At 40.9% G+C, this 27,573-nt stretch overlaps 1 protein-coding gene across 8 annotated transcripts in view; it reads left to right on the forward strand.

Moving 5' to 3' along the window:
- Window positions 1-27,573, forward strand: part of GDAP1 (ganglioside induced differentiation associated protein 1) — a 50,797-nt gene that overhangs the window by 5,649 nt on the left and 17,575 nt on the right. For 2 of the 8 annotated variants that reach the window (XM_045186166.3, XM_045186168.3), the window contains exons 2-3: window positions 21,910-22,032; window positions 22,867-23,015. The exons of 2 other annotated variants lie outside the window; for them this stretch is intronic. Coding sequence is in view for 1 of the 6 variants with exons in the window: in XM_024578277.4 (XP_024434045.2) it covers window positions 25,833-25,949; window positions 27,244-27,436 (310 nt within the window). In the remaining 5 variants the exon portion in view is untranslated. Of the gene's footprint in view, window positions 1-18,271; window positions 18,364-21,909; window positions 22,033-22,866; window positions 23,016-25,774; window positions 25,950-27,243; window positions 27,437-27,573 lie in introns of those variants that run through there. 4 more of the 8 variants (XM_053930321.2, XM_024578277.4, XM_045186167.3 and 1 more) reach the window with 4 other exon arrangements.

Raw genomic sequence — 27,573 nt, forward strand, 5'->3', positions numbered from 1 at the left:
TCATTCCCCACTCCTAGAAGCCCCTTCTGGAGAAAATCACATCATTTACCAGTTGCCGTTGGAAACATGGGTGCAGACCTCAGACCTATCCCTCCACATGGCTCCATAATCTCTTCTCAGGTGACTTCCTATGATTGTTCCAGGCTCCTCTCAGCCTGAGAACAAGCAGAGGCCTTGTCTTCTTCCTTAGAGAGGAAAGGAGCCAACACATGGCACACCTGCCCTCGCTTTCCTCTCTTCAGAATTTAACATCAGTTCTCATTTTCTTTTTCTCCCCACTCACCCCAACCTAGAGGAAAAGATGTCCTTTTCCTGCGCTAGTTCTGGGTCAATTCCTTCCTTCTTTTGAATATACTATAATTTCTTTCCTCCATCTATCAGATGGGCTCATGTGTGCCTCCATGTGAAAACAGTCCTTATTTCTAGATACAGTCAAGCCTCTGTTCTTGAATGTCTTCCATCTTGAATAATTCAGTTCTTGACCAAGTTGTTCACAGAAAAAATGTCTTTGTTGTCGAACAAAACTTCAATTATCGGCCCAACAACCCCTAATGCTGATACCTGTATAATCAGTCCCATGGCTTTCAGGTGACAAAGGAAGGAATGCATGAGTATTAGCATGATTCAGTTTTTGGACAAATGACTTCTCAAATAGCCTCCAGAATGAATTAAGTTCAAGAACCAAGGGTCCATGGTACTGCTTTTACCTCAAGTCTTCTCTGTCTGCCCTTAAAACTATAGGCCTCCTTGAAAGAGTACAGTGTGTTACATTTGAGTATTTATCTCACATCACTCACTCTCGTGACACTCGATTTGGGTTCTGTCCTCACCGGTATAGTGGAGCTTGTCTAGCCATGGGAGGACTTTCTAGTTGACATATATAATGGCATCTCTTCAGTTCTTGTCCTGATAGAGGCAGCTGCGAATTTGATACTTGTGAACATGCATCTCCCTTGGCTTCTGTAAAACCCATATGTCTCACATCTCCTGCTTCTTCCTCACCCACCACTTCAGCTGGCTCATATCCTGTGTAGTTTTCTCCTTATCCTTTTCTAGTCTCCTTGATTTTAAGCTATCTTTTGTGTTCTAGACATGAGTGATATGATACCAGAATTTTGTGTAATTGCTGGATACCTGCTAGCATATCTGTACAACTAGGCAACCCTACCTTTGGTGCAAAAAGTCTAATTTAGAACAAGTCTAATTTCAATACAGAAACACCAACTGAGCCTTATTTAAGTCTCAAGAGCAGTGCCTTGGTTTATTCGCATGACTTGACCCTTGTGGCTCTCTCCCTGCTCTTCCTAATGGGCAGGGCTCGTCATAGACTTAGTGTGTGCCAATGACGAGGCTCACAGAGAGTTTCAGGAAAGTTCTAATAATGAGTAACTAATGACAGACTAAAGGGAGGCTTAAAAGAGGTAGTAAGATTGAGGGCACAGAGCAGGTTGCAGGTCTCACTGAAGACTTAGCACCTGAAACCATAAAATGTACGTGTGTGCATATATGCATATGTACATATGATTACTGGGTTAAGTTTGGAGACACAGCGAAATAAGGTTCAGATCTTGCTCTTTAAGGTTGTAAAAGATCTCTAAAAAGGCAGGAGATAAAAAATGACACAATTAAAGTACATAGGAGACAACTACAGTGGCAAGTAAGTGCCAAGATTCCTAAGAATTCAGAGGACAGAGTGTGTTGGGAACCGCCCTGTCTGGTTTCAGAAACTGTAACCCCTTGTGGCTAAGGCTGAGTAAAAAGGCCTTGGGACCAGAAGTGACTTAGGAGACAAAGGTTATCTTCCTTGTAGGAGCACCGCCTCTGCCCCCTTTCACCTCACCCTGCTTGGCCCTGGGCAGATGACTGGTTAGCCAATGACAGGTAAGATTCCTCAAAGGAGGGACAACCTAAAACAGGCATGGTCGCAAAGGGGCCCTCAGGGAAGGACTTGGGGTGCTATAGAAAAAGGGGATGGTGGACCCTCGCCCCTCAGCTTTGACATAGCCTGAGTCCTCATTCTGTCTGCAAGAAGTCTCCTACTGATCTCTTGGCTGCCTTACTTCCCCTCCCTGACTGAAGCCTGAAACAACGCCTTAAGCCTGAAACAATGCTGGAGGTGGGTGCAGTACTGTGCTGGAAAGGGTGGGTTCTCTAGGGTGATCAAGCCTACAAAAGAATGCATAAAATCCTATGAAACCTACTTTGCTAATACCCTCAATTTAAATGATGAGGTCCAAGCATGAAATGAGTTTGTTCCCCAAAGTTTTATGGCCCTTTAGCTATATGACCCTGACTCAGAATAAGCCCTCAGAGTTCTTTGTGTATTATCTATTGTTTTATCATTTCTGCCTGACAATGATTGATGAGCTTTTACATGTATGCCCTGTATTCCTATGCAAATTAAACTCAATAAAAGCCTGTCCAGGCAAGGGAGGGGTCCGGCCCTCTCTTTCACTGAGAGAGTGGCTGTGTCATCCCTTTTCCTCCACAGGATTTCCATAGTCTGTGTGAATTTGTCTCCTCTCATCCATAATGCTGCGGACACTGTGGGCCGGTGTCCACATCAAGAGTGGTTTTGTGAGCTGCTATGGTTGAAGTTGTTTTGGGGCATATTATTTAGCTTTGTGGATGAAGTGGAAGGGGCATCCTTCCAGACATCTCTAAAGGAGGGATCTTGAGTTAAGAGGCACCCTATAGAGGGAAAGAATGAAGGGGTCATGTCTGTGACTGAGACAGAGGAGACCTCCTGGAAAAGGTCTCTGGGACCTGGGTAGACAAGATGACAATTGCATCTCTCTTGTGATACACTGAAAATCAGCATTATTCTGAAAATATGAAGATACTGGGCAACACTGTATTTGAAATAATACAACTTGGGAGTGACAAGTCAACTTAAAAGTATATTCGAGAGTGTTGGTATTGAGATGGTAAAGGTTGGGAATATTGATGAGATAATCTTTTTCTGAAGAGCTGAATAAAGAAAGGAGACACACAATTTGCAGAAAGCACCACTAAGTTATAAACAGCTGTTAAGTGATGATAGCTGAAGGAGAGAAAAAAGGAAATCAATTAGTAGGCAGTAAAAGAAATGTGAATTCTTACTGAGGAAGGAATGGTTCTAAGAGCTCTGGAAAGGGACTTCAAACAAGTCAGGAACAGAAAAAGCTTCCTTCTAACTGAGTGACATGGGGCATATTCTGTCCTTGCCAAGGTTTGCTGTTCCTGTCACCTCAGCAGCACACCTCAAAGCCTTGGTTGGGTTCTTCAGACACTGATTGCATTTCAGATAAGGCTTAAATTCCTCTCCCTTTCCTTACATATGCTATCACATTTTTGTCATTGCTTGCATTTCATTATTACTTTCACATGGCAAGTACTGTTAAAGCTCACTGAGAAGTTGGAAGATCCCATGGGGTATCTTGCTCAGGTGCTGAGAGGATGGTACTTATTAGACAGTCTCCAGCTGCCATGACTTCAGCTCAGCCATGGTGTTCACACCAGGGCCATGCTTGTTCAGGACATCTGCTGTAAATAAGAGGCAAATTGTGCATTTTTTGGCCTCCAGTGCAAAAAAGGAACCAGGGCACCTGGCAGGTCTCTTGGATTCTGGAAGCAACACATGCCACACTTAGAAACTGCTACAGCCTATGTGCCGAGTGACATAGAAGGCAGGCTGCCATCCCTGAGAGGGTTCAGAGCAGGAAAGAGCTCCACAGGAGGCCCAGGCAGTGTCCTAAGCAGCCCTGCCTCTTGGGCTCTATGATCAGGCAGAACCTTTCATGTTGGTGTTTGGTGTCAGGGGTAAGAAAGATGTAATAAGAGGAATATGGCAAACCCTAGTGGAAGACTCACACTGAAGGTCTGTGGGGATCTGAAGCAAGGCTGTTTTATCTGCTAAAGAGAATTCTATTGCTTTGAGAAGCAGTTCCTGGTAAGTTACTTGACCATGGTAGTAAAGAAATGTTTGGCCATAGGATTCCAACTGACCATTCATCTAGAATTTCCCATTATGAGCTGGATCTTATTGAACCTGCCAAGGAAAAGACAAACAGACCAAGAAACAGTCTATCATGAGACAGACATGGTAGGTCCAGGGCCAGAGGGCATGAGAAACCTGTAAGAACGGGTTACCCAGACTCCATGTCTCCTAAAGCTGCACTAATACCCTTCCCCCAACTCTCATCATGGGAAGATTAGGGTTCCATACCAACAGCTGAAGGAGGGATAAAAGCCTGCCCTAGGTTTATATTGGGTTGGCCAAAAAGTTTGTTTTTTTTTTTTTCGGTAGGATAGTTATAATAGTGAATAGTTATCTTTAACTTCGTTTGAAATAATTTGGTTAGATTGTGGATTCCAGCCAAGATGGAGGCATAGATAGAAACACTTCACTTCCTTGCAAAACCAAAATAAGGATAACAACCAATTTAAAAACAAAAAATAACCAGAACTGCCAGAAAATCAACCTGCATGGAAGTCCAATAACCAAGGAGTTAAAGAAGAAACATTCATCCACACTGGTAGGAGGCATGGAGACGGGAAGCCAGGGCAGAAAGGATGCGTGGCAAGGTGGTAGACCAAGCAGTCGAGTTGGTGGGTGGCAGACAGGACTTCCCACATCTGCCTGCAGATAAGCTGGGAGGACCAACTGGGAAGTGAGACAGACCACACAACCCAAAGTTCCAGTGCAGGGAAATAAAGCCTCAGAACGTCTGGCTGTAAAAACCTGTGGGGGTTGAGGCCACAGGAAAAACTGTGAGTCTCACAGGAGAGCCTGTTGGAGAGCCTTTTGGAGAGGCCCAAAGCATCCTAGAACTTACACAAGCCCATCCACCTGGGAATTAGCACCAGAAGGGCCCAATTTGCTTGTGGGAAGTGAGGGAAGTGACAGAAAGTGGGGCAAGAGCCAGGCAAGGGAGGAGGTAGCATTGTTCCCTCTCGGACCCATCCTCACAAACAGTGCCACAACACACCAAAGTGCATTGCCCAGCCCTGGTGAATACCTAAGGCTCCCCCCGCCCAATGTAATAGGTGTGCCAAGACAAAGAAATATGGTCCAAAAGAAAGAACACATCAAAACTGAGAAAAAGAACTAAGTGATGAGATAGACAACCTATCAGATGCAGAGTTCAAAACACTGGTAATCAGGATACTCACAGAAATGATTGAATATGGTCACAAAATGAAGGAATACATGAAAGCTATACAAAGTAAAATAAAGCAAAATGTACAGGGAATCAACAGTGAAGGGAAGGAAAACAGGACTCAGATTGACAATTTGGAACAAAAGGAAGAAATAAACATCCAACCAGAGCAGAGTGAAGAAACAAGAATTCAAAATAATGAGGAGAGGCTTAGGAATCTCTGGGACAACTTTAAACATTTCAACATCTGAATCATGTGGGAGCCAGAAGGAGAAGAGGAAGAGCAAGTAATTGAAAACTCATTTGAACAAATAATGAAGGAAAACTTCCCCAGTTTGGCAAAGGAAATAGACATGCAAGTCCAGGATGCTCACAGAGTTCAAAGAAGTAGGATCCAAGAAGAAACATCAAGACATCATAATTCAGTTATCCAAGATTAAAGATAAGGAAAAAATCTTAAAAGCAGCAAGTGGAAAGGAAAGAGTTATCTACAAAGGAGTTCCCAAAAGACTATCAGCTGATTTCTCTAAAGAAACCTTACAGGTAAGAAGGGGCTGGAAAGAAGTATTTGAAGTCATGAAAGGCAAGGACCTCCATCCAAGATTACTCTATCCAGCAAAGCTATCATTTAGGATGGGAGGGCAGATAAGGTGCTTCCAGGATAAGGTCAAGTTAAAGGAGTTCATCATCACCAAGCCCTTATGAAATGTTAAAGGGACTTATCTCAGAAAATGATCTAAAACTATGAATAGTAAAATGACAACAAAGTCACAACTACCAATGACTGAACCTAAAAAACAAAGACTAAGCAAATAGCTAGAACTGGAACAGAATCACAGAAATGGAGATCACATGGAGGGTTATCAGTGGGGAGGGGAAGGGGAGAATGTGGGAAAAAGGTACAAGGGATAAGAAGCATAAATGGTAGGCACAAAATAGACAAGGGGAGGTTAAGACTAGTATAGGAAATGGAGAAGTCAAAGAACTTACAGGCACAACACAAGGACATGAACTAAGTGGCGGGGGATGCTGGAGGGTGGGAGGTGCAGGGTGGAGGAGGGTAGAGGGGAGATAAAATTGGGAAACTTTAATAACAATCAATAAAATATACTTAAATTTTTGTTAGATTGTATTGTGACAGCTGTTATATCAGTTTGCATGAAAAAAACTTACCAAAATTGATGAATTTTTGTGTAGCCATTTCATTATTGAAGATGGAAGAAAATATGCAACATTTTCAGCACATTATGCTTTATTATTTCAAGAAAGATAAAAACTCAACTGAAACACAGACAAAAAAGATTTGTGCAGTATATGGATAAGGTGCCATGACTGATCGAATGTGTCCAAAGTGGTTTGTGAAGTTTTGTGCTGGATATTTCTTGCTGGACATGCTGCACAATCCAGTAAACCAACTGAAGTTGATAGTGATGAAATCGAAACATTATTTGAGAACAATCAATGTTATACCATGCAAGAGATAGCTGACATCAGAATACCCAAATCAATAACGCTGTTGGTGAAAATGAAATGTGTCTTTTATTTTATGGAAAAAAATTAAATGGACTTTTTAGACAACCTAATAGAAGGACAGGATTGGGATGTGGATGAAGCTGAAAATGAGTGGAGGCTGCATTGCAGTCACCTGGTTGGGAAGGGGTGGTAATCCTTCTAGGGGGCAGAACTGTGAGCGGTAAATTTGGTCATCTATTGTGTGTGAAAGGAAAAGTGGCCTGAGGTGGGAATATATGTAGATTTCTGGACAATGGCCCACAGCTTGGCTATCTGGTCAGAGGCCTAGAAGGGACAGGACTGGAAGATTAGAAACATGTGGATGAATGTACAATGTGTGTGAGTAGTTTTGTACAGCATGTCAATGGGCTTCCATGGAAGACACAAACCCAAGTAGGTGACTTAGCCAGGTGATGGCAGCCATCTTTCCTCATCACCCAGCCCAGCCCAGGAACAAGAGCCACATGAACTGGTAGCCTCGGTGGCAGAGATGGAGGTTATACATGGCCCAAAAGGAAGGGCTCCCATTTATCAAGGTCAATTTAGCTACTAGTGTCTCTGTCCAGCCTGCCAACAACAGAAACTACTCCTTGAGAATACTAATCAAGAAGCAAGAGCACTCTAGTTAACATCACATCCAAATGACCTACTCAGTGTCTTTATTTTCTATTCCTGCAACTCCAGGCTCTGCAGGGTTTCCAGTGGATCTCACTCTTGCAAGTAGACAAAGTGAGAGTGCTACTGAACTGCAAATTCTGGCTGCTGTCTGGCAGGTCCATTGACTCTTGTGCCCAGGGATCAGCAGTTGAGAAGAGGAATTACCATACTGGCAGGAATAATTGACCCTGGGGAGCAGGAAGAGGCTTTTGTACAACGGGGACAGAAAAAAACAGGTGCAGAAGCCAGGTGATCCATTGGTTGCTTACTGGTTCTCCACAGACCCCTTGTAGCTATGAACACATGCATCAGTAGCCTTGCTCTGAGAAGGGCTCAGACCCTCCAGGAGTGAAGGTTTGGGTCACACCACCAGGAAAACTACCAGACCCTACTGCTATGATAACTTGGGGTGAGGTCAATTAAGAATGAAGAGAAGAAGAGGCAGCAGATAAGCACTTGCAGCCCCATGACCAACTGCAGAGACAGAGTTCCTAGTTGTCTTATTAAATTTACTTTTCTAAGCTTTCCCTCAAGAAGAGAGGCCCATGGGAGTTGCTCCCTGAATGTGTGGAGAAGGCACTCTTTGGAATGGAAGGGGAGGTGTGTTGGCCATGGCTGTGGACTACTCAGGTCTCCCTTCAAGAGAACTTTCTGCAAGTAGGGATCTCGTGAACTTTCTCGAGTGGCTGTACCTTTGGGTCCTGGCAGGGTTTGTGGTGAGGCCATGCTCCACTGGGACTATCTCCAGCCAACAGCTGCATGGTGACCTAAAGACTCTCCCCACCTACTCCTGCTTCTTCTGGCTTTTATCCTTCACATGTGTTCTCCCCGTAATTCTTTTGTATGTCTAATTCTGTCCTGGCATCTGCTTTTTGGAGACCCTGAACTGATACATCCAGATCTTTTTAAAATGCACACACATCCACACACTCAAACACATGTACAGGTGAGCCTTGGACAAAGAGAGATGAAAGTCTGATTTAAGCCTAATAAAATTGAATTGAAATTTAGGTTTCATGATTCTCAAAAAGGAACAAAAACTTTCTATGTACTGATTAAAAAAATCCTCAAGATCTATCAGTTAGAAAAAAACAAGGTACAGATCAGTATATGTGACATGCTGTATTTGTATGTATGTGAAAACTTGTAAAGATACAAAGAAAAATATAGGGTGACAGGTTAGCAATGCTCATTTTGATTTATTTATTTTAAACTTTGAAATTGTACCACTTATTAATAATTAAATTGAAACATCAATCTTCAGCATCTTAGCATGTTATTTTAATTTATTTTTCTATTTACACAGCATCTAGTTCATTGTTATTGTTTGGTTCAAACATCCCTGTACAGCTAGCACTATTTACATACTAAATTCACAGCACAAATCAAAACACTGTGGAAGAATTATGCAGAGAGACACAAAATGGAAATTCACTGGTTTAGACACTGAATTGAATTGAATGGAGAGATGGATGGATTTTTCTAGGTTTAATAATTAGTGCATAATGTTAATTATTGTGAATATTCAGGCTTTCTGGGGCATTTAGGGTATCTAATGTATTTCTCTTTATGCTTCCTAATATTTGAGTTCACAGATCATTAGTGGATAAATATCATCTTTTAAAATTTTATTTTCTTCAATTACAGTTGACATTCAATATTACATTAGTTTCAGGTGTACAGCATGGTGGTTAGATGTTATTATTTTAAAAATCTATACTTTATATGTGATTGAGTTGAGCTGCCAGTTGCCATATGATCCAGCAACATGGGCACAGCAGTGTACGGACCTCATGAATTTTAGGACTCTTGAAACCTGTGTCCCGATCAGAAAAGGACTGTCAGGGCAATCCAGATGGCATGAGTGACTTGGGACTTGCCAAATGATAGCGTAATTCATCAACTGTCTGCCTGACTGTGACAGAGTGAACATTTAGGAACCTGCAGCTGTATACCTGTTTGTCAGTCCTGCTGCGTTTGCTGGTCTGAAAAGTTTTGCCACTTCTAGAAAGAAGTATGCACCAACATTTATTTCTTTAATATTTTCTTCTTCAACACATAAGATACATATAAAGGATTCCTTTAGGACTGACACTTTATCAAAGTACAGGTGAGAATCCCTCCGTAAGTATTTTCAAAAGATGCTTATCCAGACCATACCCTCCCTTAGAAATCTCTCTGAGAGAGGCCCCATCACATACATTCTGAGAGCCTCCCCAGTGGTGGTCCCAAGGTATTTTTTCTGGTGAAGAATCATTTCTGTAGGACAATTCCTAAAACTTCCCTGATGACAGTCACCAGGGGCACTTATTGAATATACACATGTCCAGGCCACTCCCTTGGTAGATTTTGATTCACTGGGTTTGAGTTGGGCTCAGGAATCTTGTTTTAAGTAATTACTCTGAGTGTTCTCATGTGGACTGTGTTAGAATCCACAAACTGATAAAATAAATTCAGAGTTGCCTGATACTAGCGATCCTAATATGAGTTCATTTTTCTTACATGAATACTCTCTCAAAGTCCTTTGATAATTATAAGTAATATCCTCCTCCTCATTTTAAAAACAAAATTCAAAAGTACTGCCTAAGAGCATGCCTCCTAAGGATGAGTGTATAATAGACAGTGATTCTTGCAAAATAAGACAAGCCATTAATGGGGTGGACTTGAAATCTTGAACTTAAAAATCTGATAACTCTAGACAAGCTGGTAAATGTGTAAGGTGTTCATTCCTTGCCCAACATCTCTGGAGCATGGCCTCAGGAAGGTGTGCTCTCTTTAGGGAGCTCTGGCCTTGAGAAGTCGGTCTCCTTTCCCCAAGGCACAGGACCTGGGCTAAGCTAAGAGCTTAGGGTTACCACACAGCAAAATACTCCGAGCCCCTGCTCCTGCAATTTCCAGCTAGTTTAGAATAGTAGCCTTGATCCTGCTGGCAAGTTACACGTGGCCCTGCACTGCCTGGGAACTGTGGCAGCTGGACTCACTGGCCTGCCCCTTGCTCCTGGTTATTGGCACCTGGATTTTTCTATCCATCACTCCTTGGGATTTAGAGCAGTTTTGAGATAGGAGAGTCTTAGGGTTGAACACGCAGGAAAGGAATGTGTCCAAATGATTCTGGGACTACCTCTTCCATATTTGAAAAAATAATAATTATGTCAGATAGATGAAAAAAATGTTTCCGTTCTATTAGTTTTAGTGAACGGTTTTTTGACTGTTGAATTACATATATCTTAAGAGCTCTTCTGTCCAAGTAAAAATTGAGTTTTGCTGAGAATCATACTGTATAATCAGTAGAATCATACTGATTACAGTGTATATTTTGTCTTTGACCAATGTCTCTGAGACTGTATACAAGAGCAGTTTCACTTGGTGATTCTTTTTGATCTCAAAGGCCACATGTTACTTTCCCTCAAAATACCTCATTCTTTTGTATTGTTCCATCTTAATGAAATCCATTAAATAAAAGACTTAAAGTATTAGGAAAAGCCTTATTCCTGCTTTACAGCTATTTCAGTGATGTAAATGTAATCTTCAGGTTTTCCTTTCATTCATTGACTCAGTGTAGGTATAGTGGATTTTTTCTACACAGAATGCCCTCTAATGGGTACAAAGTTATTGGTTACCTGCCCTTATGGAATGTAAAGTCCACTGGGTTGGGGAAGATACATACTAAATCAATAAATCATTGGAAATTGCTGTGATACATAAGAAAAAGTACTGCTATAAAAATAATATTAAGGGAAACTTTTATTTAGATTGCAAGGTTAGGAAAGGCATCTTTAAGCATCCATCCATCCATTCACCCATCCATCCATCCTTCCAACAGATATTGCTCAGATGCCTCTCTAACAGAGTGACATTTAAGCTGATCTCTGAAGGATGAGTGAGCAATATCTGGGGAAGTAAGTAGGATATCAGCTGGAGAGGAGGAAACAACTCTGAGCTAGATAAGAGCTTCACATACAGAAAGAATGAAAACAGGCCAATGTGCTCAGGGTCACTGAGCAAGGGAGAGGATCTTGGTGAGAGATGATAGTGGGAAGGGAGGCAGGGACCAGGGCCTGTTTGTGATCTTAGTCTAAGAGCTCAGTAAGAAATTATGACTCTTCAGTCACTTCCCCATAACTGGTGTAGGGCAGAGATAGGAAAAGAGGAAGAAGGGTAGTTTTGGAAAGAAAATATTAAAAGGGTGCTAAATGCAGCCTCTCCCTGATGATTCTGACACATACACTGAAGTAAGATGTGACTCCCTGCTATAGAACAAGTGTTTTTCATACTTGAGAAATGCACCAATAGCTTTTGAAGGAAAACAAAAATTTATCCAGATGTCTCTCCCATGGTTATTTAAATAATTTTGATTTAATTTGAATATATAATAGTTGTTTTGTATAGTTAAATATGTAAACTATAAAAGAAGGTATACCTCCCTATGCTTATAGTTTATTTACAACATAAACTCAACATAAATTGAAAACAAGGAATACTGAAAATAACAACCTGAATTTAATGTGACAGATGATGTTTGGGTAAAATGAAATCTCTGCTTGCATTTTAAAAAGTATGGCACTGCCCACGGAGACACAGCTTCCCTGATTCAGCACATGCTAGTGCCTCGAGGACTCTGTACATCGATTAGGAAGTCTTTCCTGGTACAGGGAGCTGGCACCATTTGGTGATTGCTTGATGGAGATGCATCATTTAAGTAGTAGGTCTGCCTCTCTTCTCATTAGTCAGACACTAATTGAAGTAGAAAGACTCAGTGCCAAAGTCAGCCTACACATAAACACAAGATCACTGTCCACGGAGATGGAAAATCTAGAGAGAATTGCCTGACCCCTTAGAATACATGGACAAACCCCCATGGGTGGGGGGGCTTTTGTTTGGACAACAATTCTAAATATGAGAGTGGATTATTCTCAGAGACTGTCTAGAGTTAAAAAAGGGAAATTGCCTTCCCACATGGAGCCATTGGGACAGGATAAATCATCCCTTCTAACATTCTAAAGAGGGATTCTTGGAATGGAAGGTTAGGTAGGGTCAAGAGGGATCATTAAGATTTGATTATAAGGAGAGGCCAACTTGGGCATGGTCACAAGACCCTGTGGTTCCTGCTTATGGGACTCAGGACAGATGAGATTACAAAGAGACCACTGAGAGGTCTCTACCTCCCTGCCATGTGCTGAAAAAGGCTTACCTTACTAGCAACCTCCAAAGTCAGGGGCACAAACCAATGCTCTGGAGTGCAGGAAAAAAATATTCCGGGCCTTGGAAATGCGAGTGAGCCCATCCCTCAGGCATGTAGAGAATAGCTCCCTGAGAAGTGTGAGTGGGGCTCTGTAAAACCGAGAGCTCTCAACAGTTTGTATAATTTACCAAGTGCACAGAGTGGCCAGTAAGAGAAATGTGCATTTCCTGACAAGACAGAAAATGATGTCATCTACAATTCTGAGTTGATCATAATTTATATGGAATATCAACTAAAGTTTTACTGTTTCAAAGTGTCCCATGTCTTCCTGTCTATCAATGAGGTCCATCACTTTAGGGAGAGGGGCAGAGAAGGTACAAAGGAGTAAACTTGAAACTTCAAACTTGAAATCAAATTTTTACTTTAGGAGAAATGATATACAAGAGATCAAGGCTCACATTTGTAAGATTCAGTCTTTGTTAGGAGAAATGAAATGATTTGTCAGGTCCCCAAAAGCCATGAATTGGAGAATTGATCAGAGGGTTTGTACTGTGAACCGTAGATAAGGGAGGATGTGGGACAAGATATCAGAATGTTGGGAGAGGTTGATGGGGGAGAAAAATTCCCAGATATATTGGGAATCTGAGGTCAGAAGAGTCACATATTCTGCTTCTGTCCCAGACATCTGTGGAGGGGGATGGCAGCAGCCTCATCAGATAATTAGAATGAACACAGAATAGCCATGTCAGGACAGAAGGACATGGATGGTACATAGGCAGATGGAGCCTGAGACAGCCATACAGTGGGCACTGACACGCTGCCGGATCTCCTTCTGGAACCAGCACTTGCTGCCCCAGCCACTGTGAGTGCTGGCAGCTGAACCCTTTTCCAGGCCATGCCCCTAGCCAAAGAAGGCCTCCTAGCTCAAGGTCATGTGAATTCTCAGGGCAGCCCACGACCAATGACTGTGCATTGCAGGGGGACATAGAGGTCCCCCCTCCTTGCCTCACCTGAAGAACAGCTCCAGAGCAACCTGTACAATCACTTTCTTCACAGCTGCTTGGCAGTTCTAGCTTGTCCACCTGGCTGGCTCCCTTCACTTCCCTACAGGTGTTGTTCTGGAGAACATTTGCCAATAAATGTTTTATAGGTGAAATCTGAAAGTCTATTTCCTGGGGAACATGAGCTATGACAGGCCTCCTTGATCTCCCTAGCTCTGGGGTTGGGGGTTGACGTTTGGAGGAAACCTGAGATGAGTTCTCCTGACCTGACATAGATGAGAATTGTTAGCTGGCGGGCTGTCCGTGGGCTGTGGGGTAGGCTGAGAGGTAAGGCTTTGAGTAGATGGCACAAAGGCAAGGATGGACGATGTGGCTGAATTTCAGAGGATCAGTTAGAGCCAAGGTTGACTCAGCATTGGTGGGGAGGGGTGAATGGCCACATGCCAACCATGCCTGACTATGCTAGAAGACCAGCCAAAAGTGACCTCAGATATGAACCATTCAGCACATCAGAAAGGATAAAGGTCAAATCCCAGCGGTCCAGCTGGACAAGACAACTCAGGGAGGCCGGTGAGGACCAGAGGCTGGTTATCACATCAGATGTCTTGCCCCTGAATGCAGGTGAATACTAAGTCCACTAGGTCCATCCCCCCCCACCCTCCCTACCACCAGAGGGAGGGAGAAGGGAGACTGAATGTTGACCCCAAAGAGATCTGTATTATATGGGAGGTGGCTGCGTTGCCATGAAAGGAACAAAATTAAGAGTCTTTCTACCATATGTGGAAATAGGTACAAAAATATGCAACTGAAAAGAGGGAGAAAAGACAAAAACACAAACCACTTAGGGCAAAAATCATATATGTGATATATATTTATAGACATCACTTTCTTAACACTAAGAACCGGTCCTTGTTCTAAGGGCTTTAAGTAGTTTTGTAGTTTATGGACTTTTTAGGTGCAAATTAGCCAAGCTGCCACCTAGCTGATAGTGCATGTGAAGGTCCACCCTGGTTACCGAAAAGGTATTTCCCCAGCAGGCAGCCAAGGACACCCGAATCCGAAGCACAACTCCTGTGTCCTGTCATTTTAATAGTGAACAGACCGGCCAAAGATGAACCACAGCCGATCCCAAGGGAAGGTGCTGGAGTGAAGTGAGGTTCAAGCCTCTGCTCTGATAGAAACAAGGCTCTTGTTCTCAGCCTTTTAATCTTTCTGTGTTTGCATATAGTTTTCTCTTGTAATTCTCACAGTAATCCCATGAGGGAGTCACTGTGATCATCCTTATTTTAAAGAGGACATGGATACCTAATGAGGTCCCAGGCTGGGCCATGGCTGAGCAGGGATTCGAAGCCAGGCAGCTGGCTCTAGAGCCTCTCATGCCACCTCTGCAACCCCCTGCCTCCCAACATGCTCCCTTGTGTGTACAGGACAAATGGGATTTGCATCAGAATGCATAGAATCTAAAGAGTTATTTTAGCCATGCTAGACATGTAAGAATTGGCAAGTGCAGATGGTCACCCAGGTGAGTACAGACGTGGAGGGATTAGGACATATGGTGGCTGATGGGTAAGGAATAGGGTTAGTGGTAAAGCCAGAATCACTCCCATTTGGCGTATCATGTAATGCATGTGGTAGTTATGTGCCTAAGGCCTTCATTTAGAAAATCTGTATATAGTTACTTTCCAGGAGCCGTCATCTGTGCCCTGTATCATTGTATCCTTAATAGGACTTTCTGCAGCTTGTCACTGAGTCCCTTTCACGTCACAGAAGAGGAGTGTCTTAGTAAGGCAGACTGAAGGGACAGAGGCAAGTGAAACATCTTCATGGGCCAGTAACATTTGGATACTCCCAATACTTGGCAGTGGAAAAGTTAACATTTGCCAAATTTCCAAGCTGTGATTATCAGGGTGGTTTTTTCCCCCTTTATCCATTTTTTTTTCCTTAGCAAAGCTACCACCAATCACTGTGTATGATAATAGTGGGATGCTAATAGCACACATTTCAAACACAGGACAACAGAATTTCAAGGTTTTAATGCCATACAGCAAATTGATTTAAGAATACTTAAGAACTGCTCATTTTAACTTTCCTCCTAGTAGAATCTATTTGTATCCCTGGTTTTAGCTGTGCAGACTTGGAGGGGGTGGTGAAAGATGAACGGGCAGTGCTCAGCCACAAGGGGAGAAAAACGTCATCCAGCCCCCAGAATAGCAACAGCAATAAATATGGTCATGGAGCTCTTCTGCTGAGGTTGAAACAACAGACAGGATCACATTTGTGGCACCCAGCAGGTCTCCTGGCTACAGAGGCTGGCTCAGGGGTTTGGAGGAAACGCGTACAAAAGTTGACGCTGACGGAGAGGACATGCTTGACTTCAGGGCCGTGACTTCGCGTGCAGAGCTGGGGGTGCTCAGCAACTTCTGGCCACAGGGGAGCACATCCTAAATCAGCTTTTGGGACAGCTGGCTCAGGGCTCATGAGAGCTGAGCTGAGAACTTCCCTGCATGTCTGCCTGAGAACTTGCTGTTAGTTGCAGCTGCCACAGCCATGAAGGCACATGCATAATGAGTAAGGTGAAAAAGAGGCGCTTTGTAGTCACTGGTTCTTTGAAGAACTTCCATCAATTTCAGCCCCCTCACAGTACAGAATCAATACCTTTGCTCCATGAGGTCTTGGGTGAAGGGGCATCTCTCTCCAAAACTCCTCAAGTCTCCCCTGCAGACCAAGTCACTGGACTCTAGCCATTTCTGGGACTCCCAGGGTGTCTGTCATCTTCTGTACCATTTCCTATATGTTTCAATTTCATCTAAGATATGGCCATGTCTCTGGGTGGTTGTGGTTTTACCATCTTTTCATTCTTTTGCCACTTGGAATTAGCAGGACTGGGCTTTCACGTTTGCCTAACTTGCACACAGTGGCAGTCGCTTGGCATGAAAAGTTTTTAAGCTACTATATGTCCCTGATTTTTCCCCTGCATTTTGGAAATCAAAGCATCAACTGAATTTGATCAGTTTCTCTTTCCCTGTTTATAATCCCTACTCTAAAAAATAGAACTTCTTATAAAGCCAATGTCCTTCTCTCCATGATCTTTGTGGACCAAGGGTCTCTCCAACCAGTTCCCAATGTCATGTAGGAACAGGTTCGTGGTGGCCACATGTCACTCATTTTTTTCCTGTAGCTTTAACAGGCACAGATTCAATTCCACACTTTTATTTGTTTCAGTTACATGCTTAGGATTGAAATTACTCTTTATCTATGACCCACAACATTGCTTTTATTTGAAAAATGGAATCTGTAAAAAATAAAAACAAATGTTGCTTTAGACTTTGGTATCTCAGTGTAAAAGTCTCTATTCTATTGTTACTATTAACATTTTTTAGGATCCTATTAAGACCAGATAAAGGAAGTAGATTTTATAGCATTAGCTCTCATGTTCGTTTTCCAAATGTCCCTGGTGACTTTGGGTGGTTAAGAAAAAAAATCGTGCCAGTGTGTTGAAGTTGGTGCCAAAGGAACATAGATGACTCTTTGGTGCCCATGACCTGCTGCTGCCAGGACCTTATCTTGTCCTATTTATACATTCAAAAAGCAAAATCTTCCTTAGAGCAACCTTTGTGACATGAGCATTTTCTTTCTTTAAAACTTATGTCTTTGAGATTTTATGCCATTTTTCTCACGTGGCCAGAGATAATGCAGGCAGAAATTAACTTCTCTGCTGATTATTCACTGACTACAGTAACACAAGAGCAAGGACACTGGAAAAATAAATTGCAGTGCATACTTAAATATTCTAATTTGAATTACAAAGATAAATACCAAATGCTCTTAAATCCATGGAAAGATTCCTTTAAAGATAAAAAGAAAAGACTACCCAAATCATTTATTGGGAAATAAGAAGAAAAAGTCACCTTCCACTGTGAGGATGGCATTCTGTGGTTATAACAAAGGATGAATGGTATACAAGCACACTTCAATTACTAAGAAAGCACTTGAATTATTAAGAAAACACTTAACTTTGTGAAATATAACTAATAAAAACCTGTAATTTTAGACCTAAACATTAAGTATCTTATATGGCATATGCTTTTTCCAAGATTGCACATACGAATCCTGGAGGCTTTACAGTTGCAATCATTTATAAACAGGCTCTTCATTAGTGTTACATTAATGAAAGAAGCCTGAGTGAAATTATTCAAATACCAGTAGAGCACACTGGGAAGGGACTCTTCTTTTCCCCTTTGACTTATCTTACCTTCATATTCTAAGTGATATTTGCATACTATTAACATAATCACCACATGTTCTTCTAGTGATCTATTCCAGTAGGAACAGCATGAAGTTCAGAAATGCATCTGAATCTAGCTGTGAGTACTATCTAAGTATTTTATCATTTGTCATTTCTTTTATTAGAAATATTTTATTTCCACATAACACTGATTATTTCACATGTGTTTTTGAAGTATAAATGGCTAAACTTCATATTACATCATTAGAATTGCCAAAACGAAGTGCCAAAGTATACCCACTCTGGCAGCCAGCCCCTTTGACTATAGGACAAGTTATATTAGTAGCTACTGTTTACCCAGAGTGTTAAAAAATACTAGTTATTTGTACTGTTCTATCATTATCTTTTATAATTGTTACATACCTTGTGTGAAACATTATAAGGTATTTAACATTTAAAAAATCATGATTAGTCTCAATATGGTTGACCCTTGAACAACACTGGTGTGAACTTCACAGGTCTCTTTATACTTGGATTTCTTTTTTCCATACAGTTGGCTTTTGCATCCATGGATTCAACCAATGGAGAATGGAAAATAGCATTTTCAACCTGTGGTTTAAAAAATACAGATGTGGAGGACCAACTGTACGCATTGCTCTACAGTTTTATATAGGGGACTTGAGCATTCATGAATTTCGGTATAGCAGGTGGGGTGGGCCTGTCCTGGAATAAACCCCACACAGATACTGAGGGACAACAGCTCAGATCTGTGCCCCAGTGAGTGGGAGCTGTGGGATGTGGTGGAAGGTGCATAGAATTTGGAGCTAGAAGCCTGGTGGTTTGGTTCCCTCTCTACCAATTATTAGGGTATCTGGCTTCATATCCCTGTTCTGATTCCTTATCTTACAAAGGGAATTATTGGGAAAATCAAATGAGTACTGTTTTTAGTAAGAAACTAGATATCATTAAGGAAATGTTGGTACAAATTTGTAATAAGTGTTGGTTTAGTTTTAGGAGGTTTCTCTCCACTCTGTTCCTCCCAGCCTTTTTTTTTCCCCCCCTACAAGTTCTAAAAAATTTTGGGCAAAAAATTTCTGAAGTAAAACAATTAGTGACTTGAGGAATAGGTAACATTTGCACAGGACTAGTGGCATCACAGAGGATGGCTCTGTGGTTGTCCCTCACTGACTGAGGCTGGCTCTTGCAGTGGTGAGAACGTGGTCTCTAAATCAGTCCTCTCGGGTTAAGTCCCAGTTTGGACACTTATTAATAGCAATGAGAGTTTGGAAAATTTCCTGACTGTTTCTCAATATCCTCATTTATAAAATAGAGATATTTCTCCCTGCCTTAAGAGATTTTGCAAGTGTTAAATACAATGTACTTATAATATCCACAAAATAGTTCAGGGCACACACTAAACACTCCAAAAATATTAACAACTGTGTAGTGCAAGTGCATCTTTGAATTGTTTACTGGCCCATACCGATGTAGCCACTCTGAAATGTACACCATTCCTCACAGTCGAGATGAATGAGAGAGGGTGGGCAATGTGTCAAACCCTCTACACTAGAAAAACAATGTGAATTCTCTACTAAAAAAATAAAGAATTTAGTGCACTATTAACATTGCAGTCATTCTTTTAGGAACTAAAATATTAATGAAATTATTGTAAGTCTACAGAGCCTCCTGAATTAACAAGATGCACTTGGAATTATGTATGACATTTGCTCTGGGATGCAAGAAGACCAGAGGAAACATTTTAGAGTCTTGAAAAGCAAGTCTGGGCTATTCTAAGGTCAAGGAGGCTTTTGCTTAGAAGCCCACAGGGGGTAATCTATATTTTTGAGGGAAAAGTGGAGGAGTCTTGGCATCTTGAGTCTGTGTGCTAGTGGCTTGGCACGATAGGGTTTTACGAGGCTGTTTTATGAAAGTGGTTCCAAATTATTTGATCTTTCCTTCCAGATACCATAAATCAGCCTTTGATTTTCATACACTATTCTGCTCTACAAATTCTACAGGTGGGACAAACTAGGGGTTGAGAATTGGGATGATTCATCAATTATGAACTAAATTGGTAGTTCTCAAGTTTAATATGCATCAGTAAAACTGATGGATTTTTTCCCCATCAGTTTAAAAAGCTGGAGAGCTTTATAAAACACTGATTGTTGGGCTCCACCTCCACATTTTCAGATTCAGTTGCTATTGTTTGTTAGGGGACCACACTTTGAAAACCACTGTGATAAATCAAATACAGGAGTGAAGTTGATTAGAGCTCCAGTAAACTAGCTAGAACCATCACAATTCTTTTAGCGAATCAGTTAACTCAGATGAGCCATGTTTTACCTCATTAAGTTAGATAATACTTAGAGTTTTGTAGATGTTTGAGAGTATCAGAGAGTACGAATTCTTCATATTTGAGATAAGAGTTCTTCATATTTGAGATAAAAATTCTAAAAAATAATTTCTAAATAGCTCCCTCTCCCTTTTTTTGTTATACATACGGATACAAATTACATATCCTTTCAATTCCCATGGGTCAGATGACTTGCTTGGGTCAGGACAGAGCCCGCAAAGTAGCTCCTGGGTGCTTGCTTAGTGTTAACGTTGCTACTATCAGGTGAAAGTGGAAAAAGATTTTTTTCTAATTTTGGGAAATTTCATTTTGAATTAAATAGCTTAATTAGTTAAATACATTGTTTAGAGACTAGAGACATTTCTGTTTTCTAATTTGTCAAGAAAGAAAGTAGCAGAGGATTGATTTCTCTTTAAAACATAGAGACCTCTGCTGGTCATTCATGAAAGTACTTTAAAATACAGAAACCTAGAGTATTCCTAGAATTCCTAGAGTAATTTGTCAAAAGGTTACAACATCTGACTTATTCTAAATATATTTAAAAATTATATATATATCCTAATACCTGTAAAAATAGATAAGAAGATCTTTATTTAGATAGGACTTTAGGAATTTACATAGGGTAACTTTTATAAATATATACATCATTCAGCCATAACAGTTCTACATTATAATTTAAAATTTGATTGAAGCATAAGACATAAATAAAATCAAACAAATCCTAATGATTTAGCTCAGGGAATTTTCACAAACTGGATCCCTCTGCATAGCCAGTATGTCTGATAGATTTTTTATTGTAATTTTATAGGTAAGGCTCAAGCTCAGAGAGGTTATGTGATCAATCAATTCCATTTTAAATTCATTCACATAGAAATAAAGAATTTCAATAAATGTTAATATAATAAATAGTCAATTAATAGAGCTGTAATCCTCAGCCCAGATTTGTAAAAACAAAATTTTGTCAAATGAAAGTACCTTTACACATAGAATTCCTAAAGCAGTAGACTAAACAGGCTATAATTTATTATTATTATTGTTAGCTGTTGTTTTGTTTGCTGTTGCTGTTTTTGTTGGTGGTGATCTACTCTTTCTTTTTGGTAAATTAAAAGGAACTAGGACTTTCATGGTTTCAGGTCTAACATTTAAGTCTTTGATCCATTTTGACTTCATTCTTGTGTGTGGCGTAAGAAGGTGGTCTAGTTTCATTTTTCTGCACGTATCTGTCCAATTTTCCCAACACCATTTATTGAAGTGACCTATTCTTTTTCTCCATTAATTAATAAGCAGTTTTAGAGCATCTTTTATGTACCAGGCACTAATCTGGATTCTTGGGAATAATAAAATGAATAATATTAGGCCTTGACTTTAAGCAGCTCTGAGTCTAATGCGCAAGACAGACATATAAACAGTATTTGATACTATAGTTTGTGCTTTAACAGAAGTGTATATACCTATGTGGACTGATTTTCAAGAAGGTGGCTATGTTTTCCCCAAAGTCGACCTCACACTGTAAAGATTGAAATGCCACAAATTTTTCTCTTTTGTTATTAAAGCTAGCATAATATAGTAAAAAACAATACTTGACTAGTAGTCAGAAAAGTCGTGTTTGAGATATAGCTCATCTACTTAGTAGCTCTAGGATTTTGGACCAGTCTCTCAGTCATGAAACCTTATTTTCCTCAATTATAAATTAGGGATGGCAGCTACCTCAGGCTATCATGGGGTCCAAATGAGATTGTAAGACAGTGATCTGTTATCTTTAGACAAAGTTCTACATTATACTTTGTTTATAGGTTATTATAAATATTTAACACCAGTGCAATAATCAATTCATTCAGTGTTTTTAGGTCTATGGTTTTGCTCCTGGGAAGATGTGCAAGAGAAAGTGCTGTGTTTGACAGTGACCAGACAGACACGTGCATATCTACTTCCTTCCTAAGCCCAGTGAAGAGGATGAAAATGTAAGGGTAGTGGTGTTGGAGTATGGGGAAGGAAGCAGAATTAAGCTGGCTGGGACATAAAAATGTACCAAAAGCAGGTTAATATGCAAACTCACTCACTCACTCACTCACTCATTCACTCACAGATTTACCCAGAGTTCTCCTGATCCTCATAATCATCATCGAAATAATTTACTAAATACTAAATAAAATTCATACATTCCATGGTGTGCAGGTAAATGTTTAACAACCAACTCTGGGGAAAAAACCAAACATGATAGATAACACTGGCCAATTTCTGTTGTGTGACTCCTACCACAGCCAATCTCAGGCTACTAACATAACACCACTGAACAGGGAGTCAGGAAGAGATGTACAGCAGTATACCTTTATATGTGATTTCCTTCATGTGACTATAACAGACATAACAAATATCAAGTATAGATAATAATAAACACAGCAAAATGATCAGGAGTGATGAGTTTTGAGAGTTTGCTAGCTCTATTTTAAAATTATTTAAATGCAATTCAGTTTTGTTTAATTGTTAATATTAGCTGTGTTGAACATCTAGGTTGAAAAATTCCTGAAAATTTAGCTATCAGCTCTCTTCAGCCTGCATGAGCCAGTGGTGGCCCAACACTAGATATCTTGGTAATTGCACCAGTATCATTCTAGTTATGGTAACTAGTTATGGGGCCTAACTTCTGGGAAGACACTTATTAGGATCCTTTCTCTGTAGTCCTATCATAAGCTCCTGATATCCACCCTGTGTCGTAATCTCATCTCTCTCCCTCCATATTTGAGTTCTCTGATACTGGTGACTGTGACTTTTAACTCCATATCTTCGGTTTCTAGGACTGTTCCTGGAACAGGGAAAGCTCAGCAAATGCACATTGAAGAAGTAAACTGACCTGGATCTGGCTCCTGTTCTCCGAATGTGATGGACAAACACACAGCAGCAGAATACACACACAAGTTGAATAAATGTGTGAATGGATAATAAGGTTGTTCTATTACCTATAAGTCGATTTAGTGGGATGGAAAATAGTAGGGATTATGGATCAATGCAAACATGCTTAGTTCTTTTTCTGCCCTGTTGTGAGGTGACTTAGTACCGAAACACAACCATGTTTCCTGGTCTCATCTGTCCACTAATATTCTTTTAATGTTCAAATCTGTAAGAAGTAAAAGCAGCACATATTCACTATAGAAAAATGATAGTATGGAGAAGCACAAAGAAATAAAAGCCACCAATATTTATAAGATTGATATCTCAGTGAAGATAGGTTAAGATAATAGCACTTGGAAAGCACCAAATAACTGGCTTAAATGAGGTGCTTTATTTCTTCTTCAAGTAAAAATTTGGAGGTGTACAGTCCGGTGGATATGGTGGCTCTGCTTCTCAAAGTCCCTATGTGTGTTACATGCCATTGAGTCAGCTCTGACTCCCAGTGACTGTATGAATGTGTCATGTCCAAAATGTCCTGTCCTCAGGGACTTAATTTCCTTCCAGCTCAGGACTTGCCCATTCTGAGGGTCCCTGTCAGCCTATACCCTCCTGGAGGCAGGATGGAGAATGGGATAAAGAAGAGACATGGGGCCAGCTGTCTCTTTAAGGGGGCTTTCTAGAACTTGCCCTGTGGCATGTGCATTACATCCCATTTTTTAGAACACAGTCACAGGGCCACCTTTAGCTGCAATGGAACCTGGGAAATGCAGTCTTTATTCTCAGCAGCCATGGGCTTACCTAAAATTTCTGTTACCATTGAAGAAGGGGAAAATGGATTTTTAGGGCCACCAATTTGCTGCAGTTATTTCTGAGTTAAAATGCAAACATAGGAATTGGAAGGTTGAAAGTTATAACCATTTTCAAGCTTTTTGATGTATATTGATACATTTCCCTTCAGAAGCTCTGTACACATTAACACTCCCAAGGGTATATATGAATGTTTTACATTAAACACTAACACAGGAATCAATCAGTTCATTCAATGTTTACTATATGGCTTTACTGGGGGGAAGACGTGGTAGAGAAAGTGCTCAGTGTTTGACAGACCTGGGCTTTATTGTCATGACTCTTTCAGCTGTAAGTGACAGGCAGCTTACCAAGGATACTGAGTTTATTCAGATATTGAGGTATAGTATACGTTGGAACCTGAAGCTGGAGAATTAAAAAATAAAGATCTTTTGAAGAGGAATGGAGAGGGGATTATATAAATAGTTGCAAAATTTTGAGTCATAAAGAGAGAGGATCAAGTGTAATATGATGTCCTCTTAATGGCTTGGAGGGGCTTTCCACGTATGTTTTCATCAACTGCTGTCTGGCAGGCAATGTGTGAAGTGCTTTATGTACACTGTCTCATTCAGTTGCCAGGGCTGCCACATATTTCTATATATCTGTGTTTCACACATGATAAAGTGGAGGTTCAAGGGAGGTCATTGGGGGTGGAGCTAGAATTCGAATCCCACTCTGTCTGATTTCAAAGTTTTGCTTTTCCCTTTCCATTTGAAGCACGAACTGATAAAAAACAAACTTGGCAGGGATCGCTTTTGCTGTAGCATTTGAATTAACTTAAAAGCATGAAGTATTATAAAGGGGAAGAAGGACCTTATGAGATTTGTATCTTATAAGGGGCCTTTTTTTCACTTGAGTTTTGGATAACTACTGCCTCTCTTTTTGCATAATACTTGTGTTCACTGAGCTAAGACATTTAGGTCTTGTCTCTGCTGTGGTTGGCTATTTATTTTGTTTTCTCTGCTACCAGACTTATATCTTGGGTGTCAGGTATCAGGTCTTATACATCTTGTATTTTCAGGGTCCAGCATAATGCTTGGAACATAGTAGCTACTCAATAAATATTTGCTGAATGTATTATACAAGCATTCATGGTCATATTAATACCTATTTACTAAGAGAGAAATTTTATTAATTTACTAAGACACCAGATCTTAAGAGGTGTACAATAATAACTAGACTAGTATAAAATTATGATTCTAATCATGATTATAAAGAGAATGTGCATAAGGCAACTTAACTTGTGAATAATACTGTGTGCCTACAACATGCTGGGCTGTTTTAAGTGTTTAACACTGTATTTTGTTACTTAATTGTAACAAAACCTTACTAGGGTAATAAATTTTCCCCTCCAAAAGAAAAAAAAAAGGTGTTGGGGGGTGGGAATCGAAAAAACAAGACATAAAAAAAAAAAAGAAAAAGAAAAAGCAGGACATAAATCCAGGTAGATCTGGTCTAAAATTTCTGTGTTTAACAGCTAAGCTATTTTACCTCACCATTGTGTATTAGTTGCTTATGAGGATAATAATAATAACTATAATTACTTTGCATGACTCCATAGTAGCGTCTGCTGATAACACATAAATCCTTATCCTGTTACTTTGTCGGGCAATTGGAACTTTCCACCAAAGGCTCCGACTCTCCCAGAAGAACCCAAGGAATATTGGAAAATTGCTGCGTTTATACCTCAGCAACTCTACTCCACTTCCAAAACCAAGGAGTATTTGCAATCAACATTATTCATTACTCACTTTAATAATCAGGGGATTTTAGGTCATTTCTCCTAAAAAACGTTCCGTTGTACCTCTCCGGTAACTTCCGTACTCCAGAGGCTTTCTGGGGAACTGACACCCCCAAATCTTTGCAGTCGGGGCCCCGCAGCCTTCTGGCCGCAGAAACTACACTTCCCAGTGGCCCGTTCGTCTGCGCAGACTCGCTTTCCCGGCTCCTCCCGGAGGCATCGTGGAAAAACTATCGATGCTTTGCGGGGCAGTGGGGGTGGGAGAAGGATAGGGCGCACCTCGAAATGGCTAGGATGCAGGACGAGCAGAGAGGGGGCGCGCCTTTGGTGGCGGAAGGGAAGTCGGATGCAGAGGTTAAGCTCATTCTGTATCACTGGACGCATTCCTTCAGCTCCCAAAAGGTAAAGGCCTCCATTGGGAGGGCGGGTGGTGAGGATCGGTTTTCAGCACGCGGACAGCTCCCCCCTGGGCCTCACCCGGCTGCTGGCCCAGCTAGAAACAGGCCTTCAACTCCCTAACCTTGTCGGTGCTCCCTCCATGGCAGGGGTGCACCTTAGAGGGGGAGCAGGGAGAATCGGCTAGAGACGGAAAGGATAGGACCCAGGTACCGCCATTCCTGAAATAAGACCAAACGCTTCACTTTCTGGTGTTTGCTCTGGAGGTCTTGTCCGTTTGGCTTTGCAGAGTAAGGCAGAGGGACAAACCTTCAAACAGCTGAATGATCTGAAGTTCCTGGTTTTATTTCATTTTGTTCCTATCCACTCTCTTTCACAAGGCCTAGCGTATCTGTATTTCAGACTCTTGTCTGGGAAAGGATACAATTAGGTTTAGGGCACAAAATACTGGTGGTGGGGAGGGTGATTGTAAATTATTATAGCCAGAATCATTTTCATTACTTATCTTTCTAATGTATAAGAACAAGACACTAGAACATATCTGATTTGTTAATTCTAGAATAGGAATACAGTCACCTGGGGCTTAACCACAGGTACACATTCTGAGAAATGCATCATTAGGTGATTTTGTCGGTCTGTGAACATCATAGAGTGCACGCATGTGCACGGACCTGGATGGTGTAGGCTGTACGGTATAGCCTGTGGCTCCTAGGCTACAGGCCTGCACAGCATGTTACTGTACAAAATTACATGAAATTAAATCAAGCACAAGAGAAAATGATGCAAACAAGAGATGCGTAAACACGAAATATGTGAGGCTGTTGCTGGTGTATCATGACATACTGTTTTCCAACAAGTATACTCTAAAATAATGATAAAAAGTAGAGTATAGTATATACATAGACCAGTAACGTAGTCATGTGTTATCATTATCAGGTGTTATGTACTGTACATAATAGTAGGTACATAATTTTATACAACTAGCAGCGCAGTAGGTTGTTTATTCCAGCATCACCACAAACACCTGAGTGATGTGTTGTGCTATGATGTTAAGATGGCTACAACATCACTAAGCAACAGGAAGTTTTCAGCTCCATTGTAATCTTATGGGACCATTGTCATGTATGCAGTCTGTCCTTGACCTGAAGGTAGCTATGCTGTGCATGGCTATAGTTAAAAAAAAGGGTGTTGAAAATATTAATAACTTGGGGAAGCACAGAAAAATTGCTCAGTGGTATCCGGAGATGTCATTGAATTGAAAGCCTGCATGCACTGTGGTAACCAGTGTGAACTCTTCCAGGTGCGCTTGGTAATTGCTGAAAAGGCATTGAAGTGCGAGGAACATGATGTAAGTCTGCCCCTCAGTGAGCACAATGAGCCTTGGTTTATGCGTTTGAACTCAACTGGAGAAGTGCCTGTCCTTATCCACGGGGAAAACATTATATGTGAGGCCACTCAGATCATTGATTATCTTGAACAGACTTTCCTGGATGGTAATGTTAAGGCTATTTGTGATTTCTTGGATTTACTTTTAACACAAGTTTCTGTTTTCCTTCATCCCTCTTCCTTTCCTTCCTTCTTCCCTCCTTCCTTTTCTTCCTTTTTTCCCCTTCATTTTGCTTTCATGATG

This window comes from Desmodus rotundus, chromosome 8 (genome assembly GCF_022682495.2).
Source record: "Desmodus rotundus isolate HL8 chromosome 8, HLdesRot8A.1, whole genome shotgun sequence".
Lineage (NCBI taxonomy): Eukaryota > Metazoa > Chordata > Mammalia > Chiroptera > Phyllostomidae > Desmodus > Desmodus rotundus.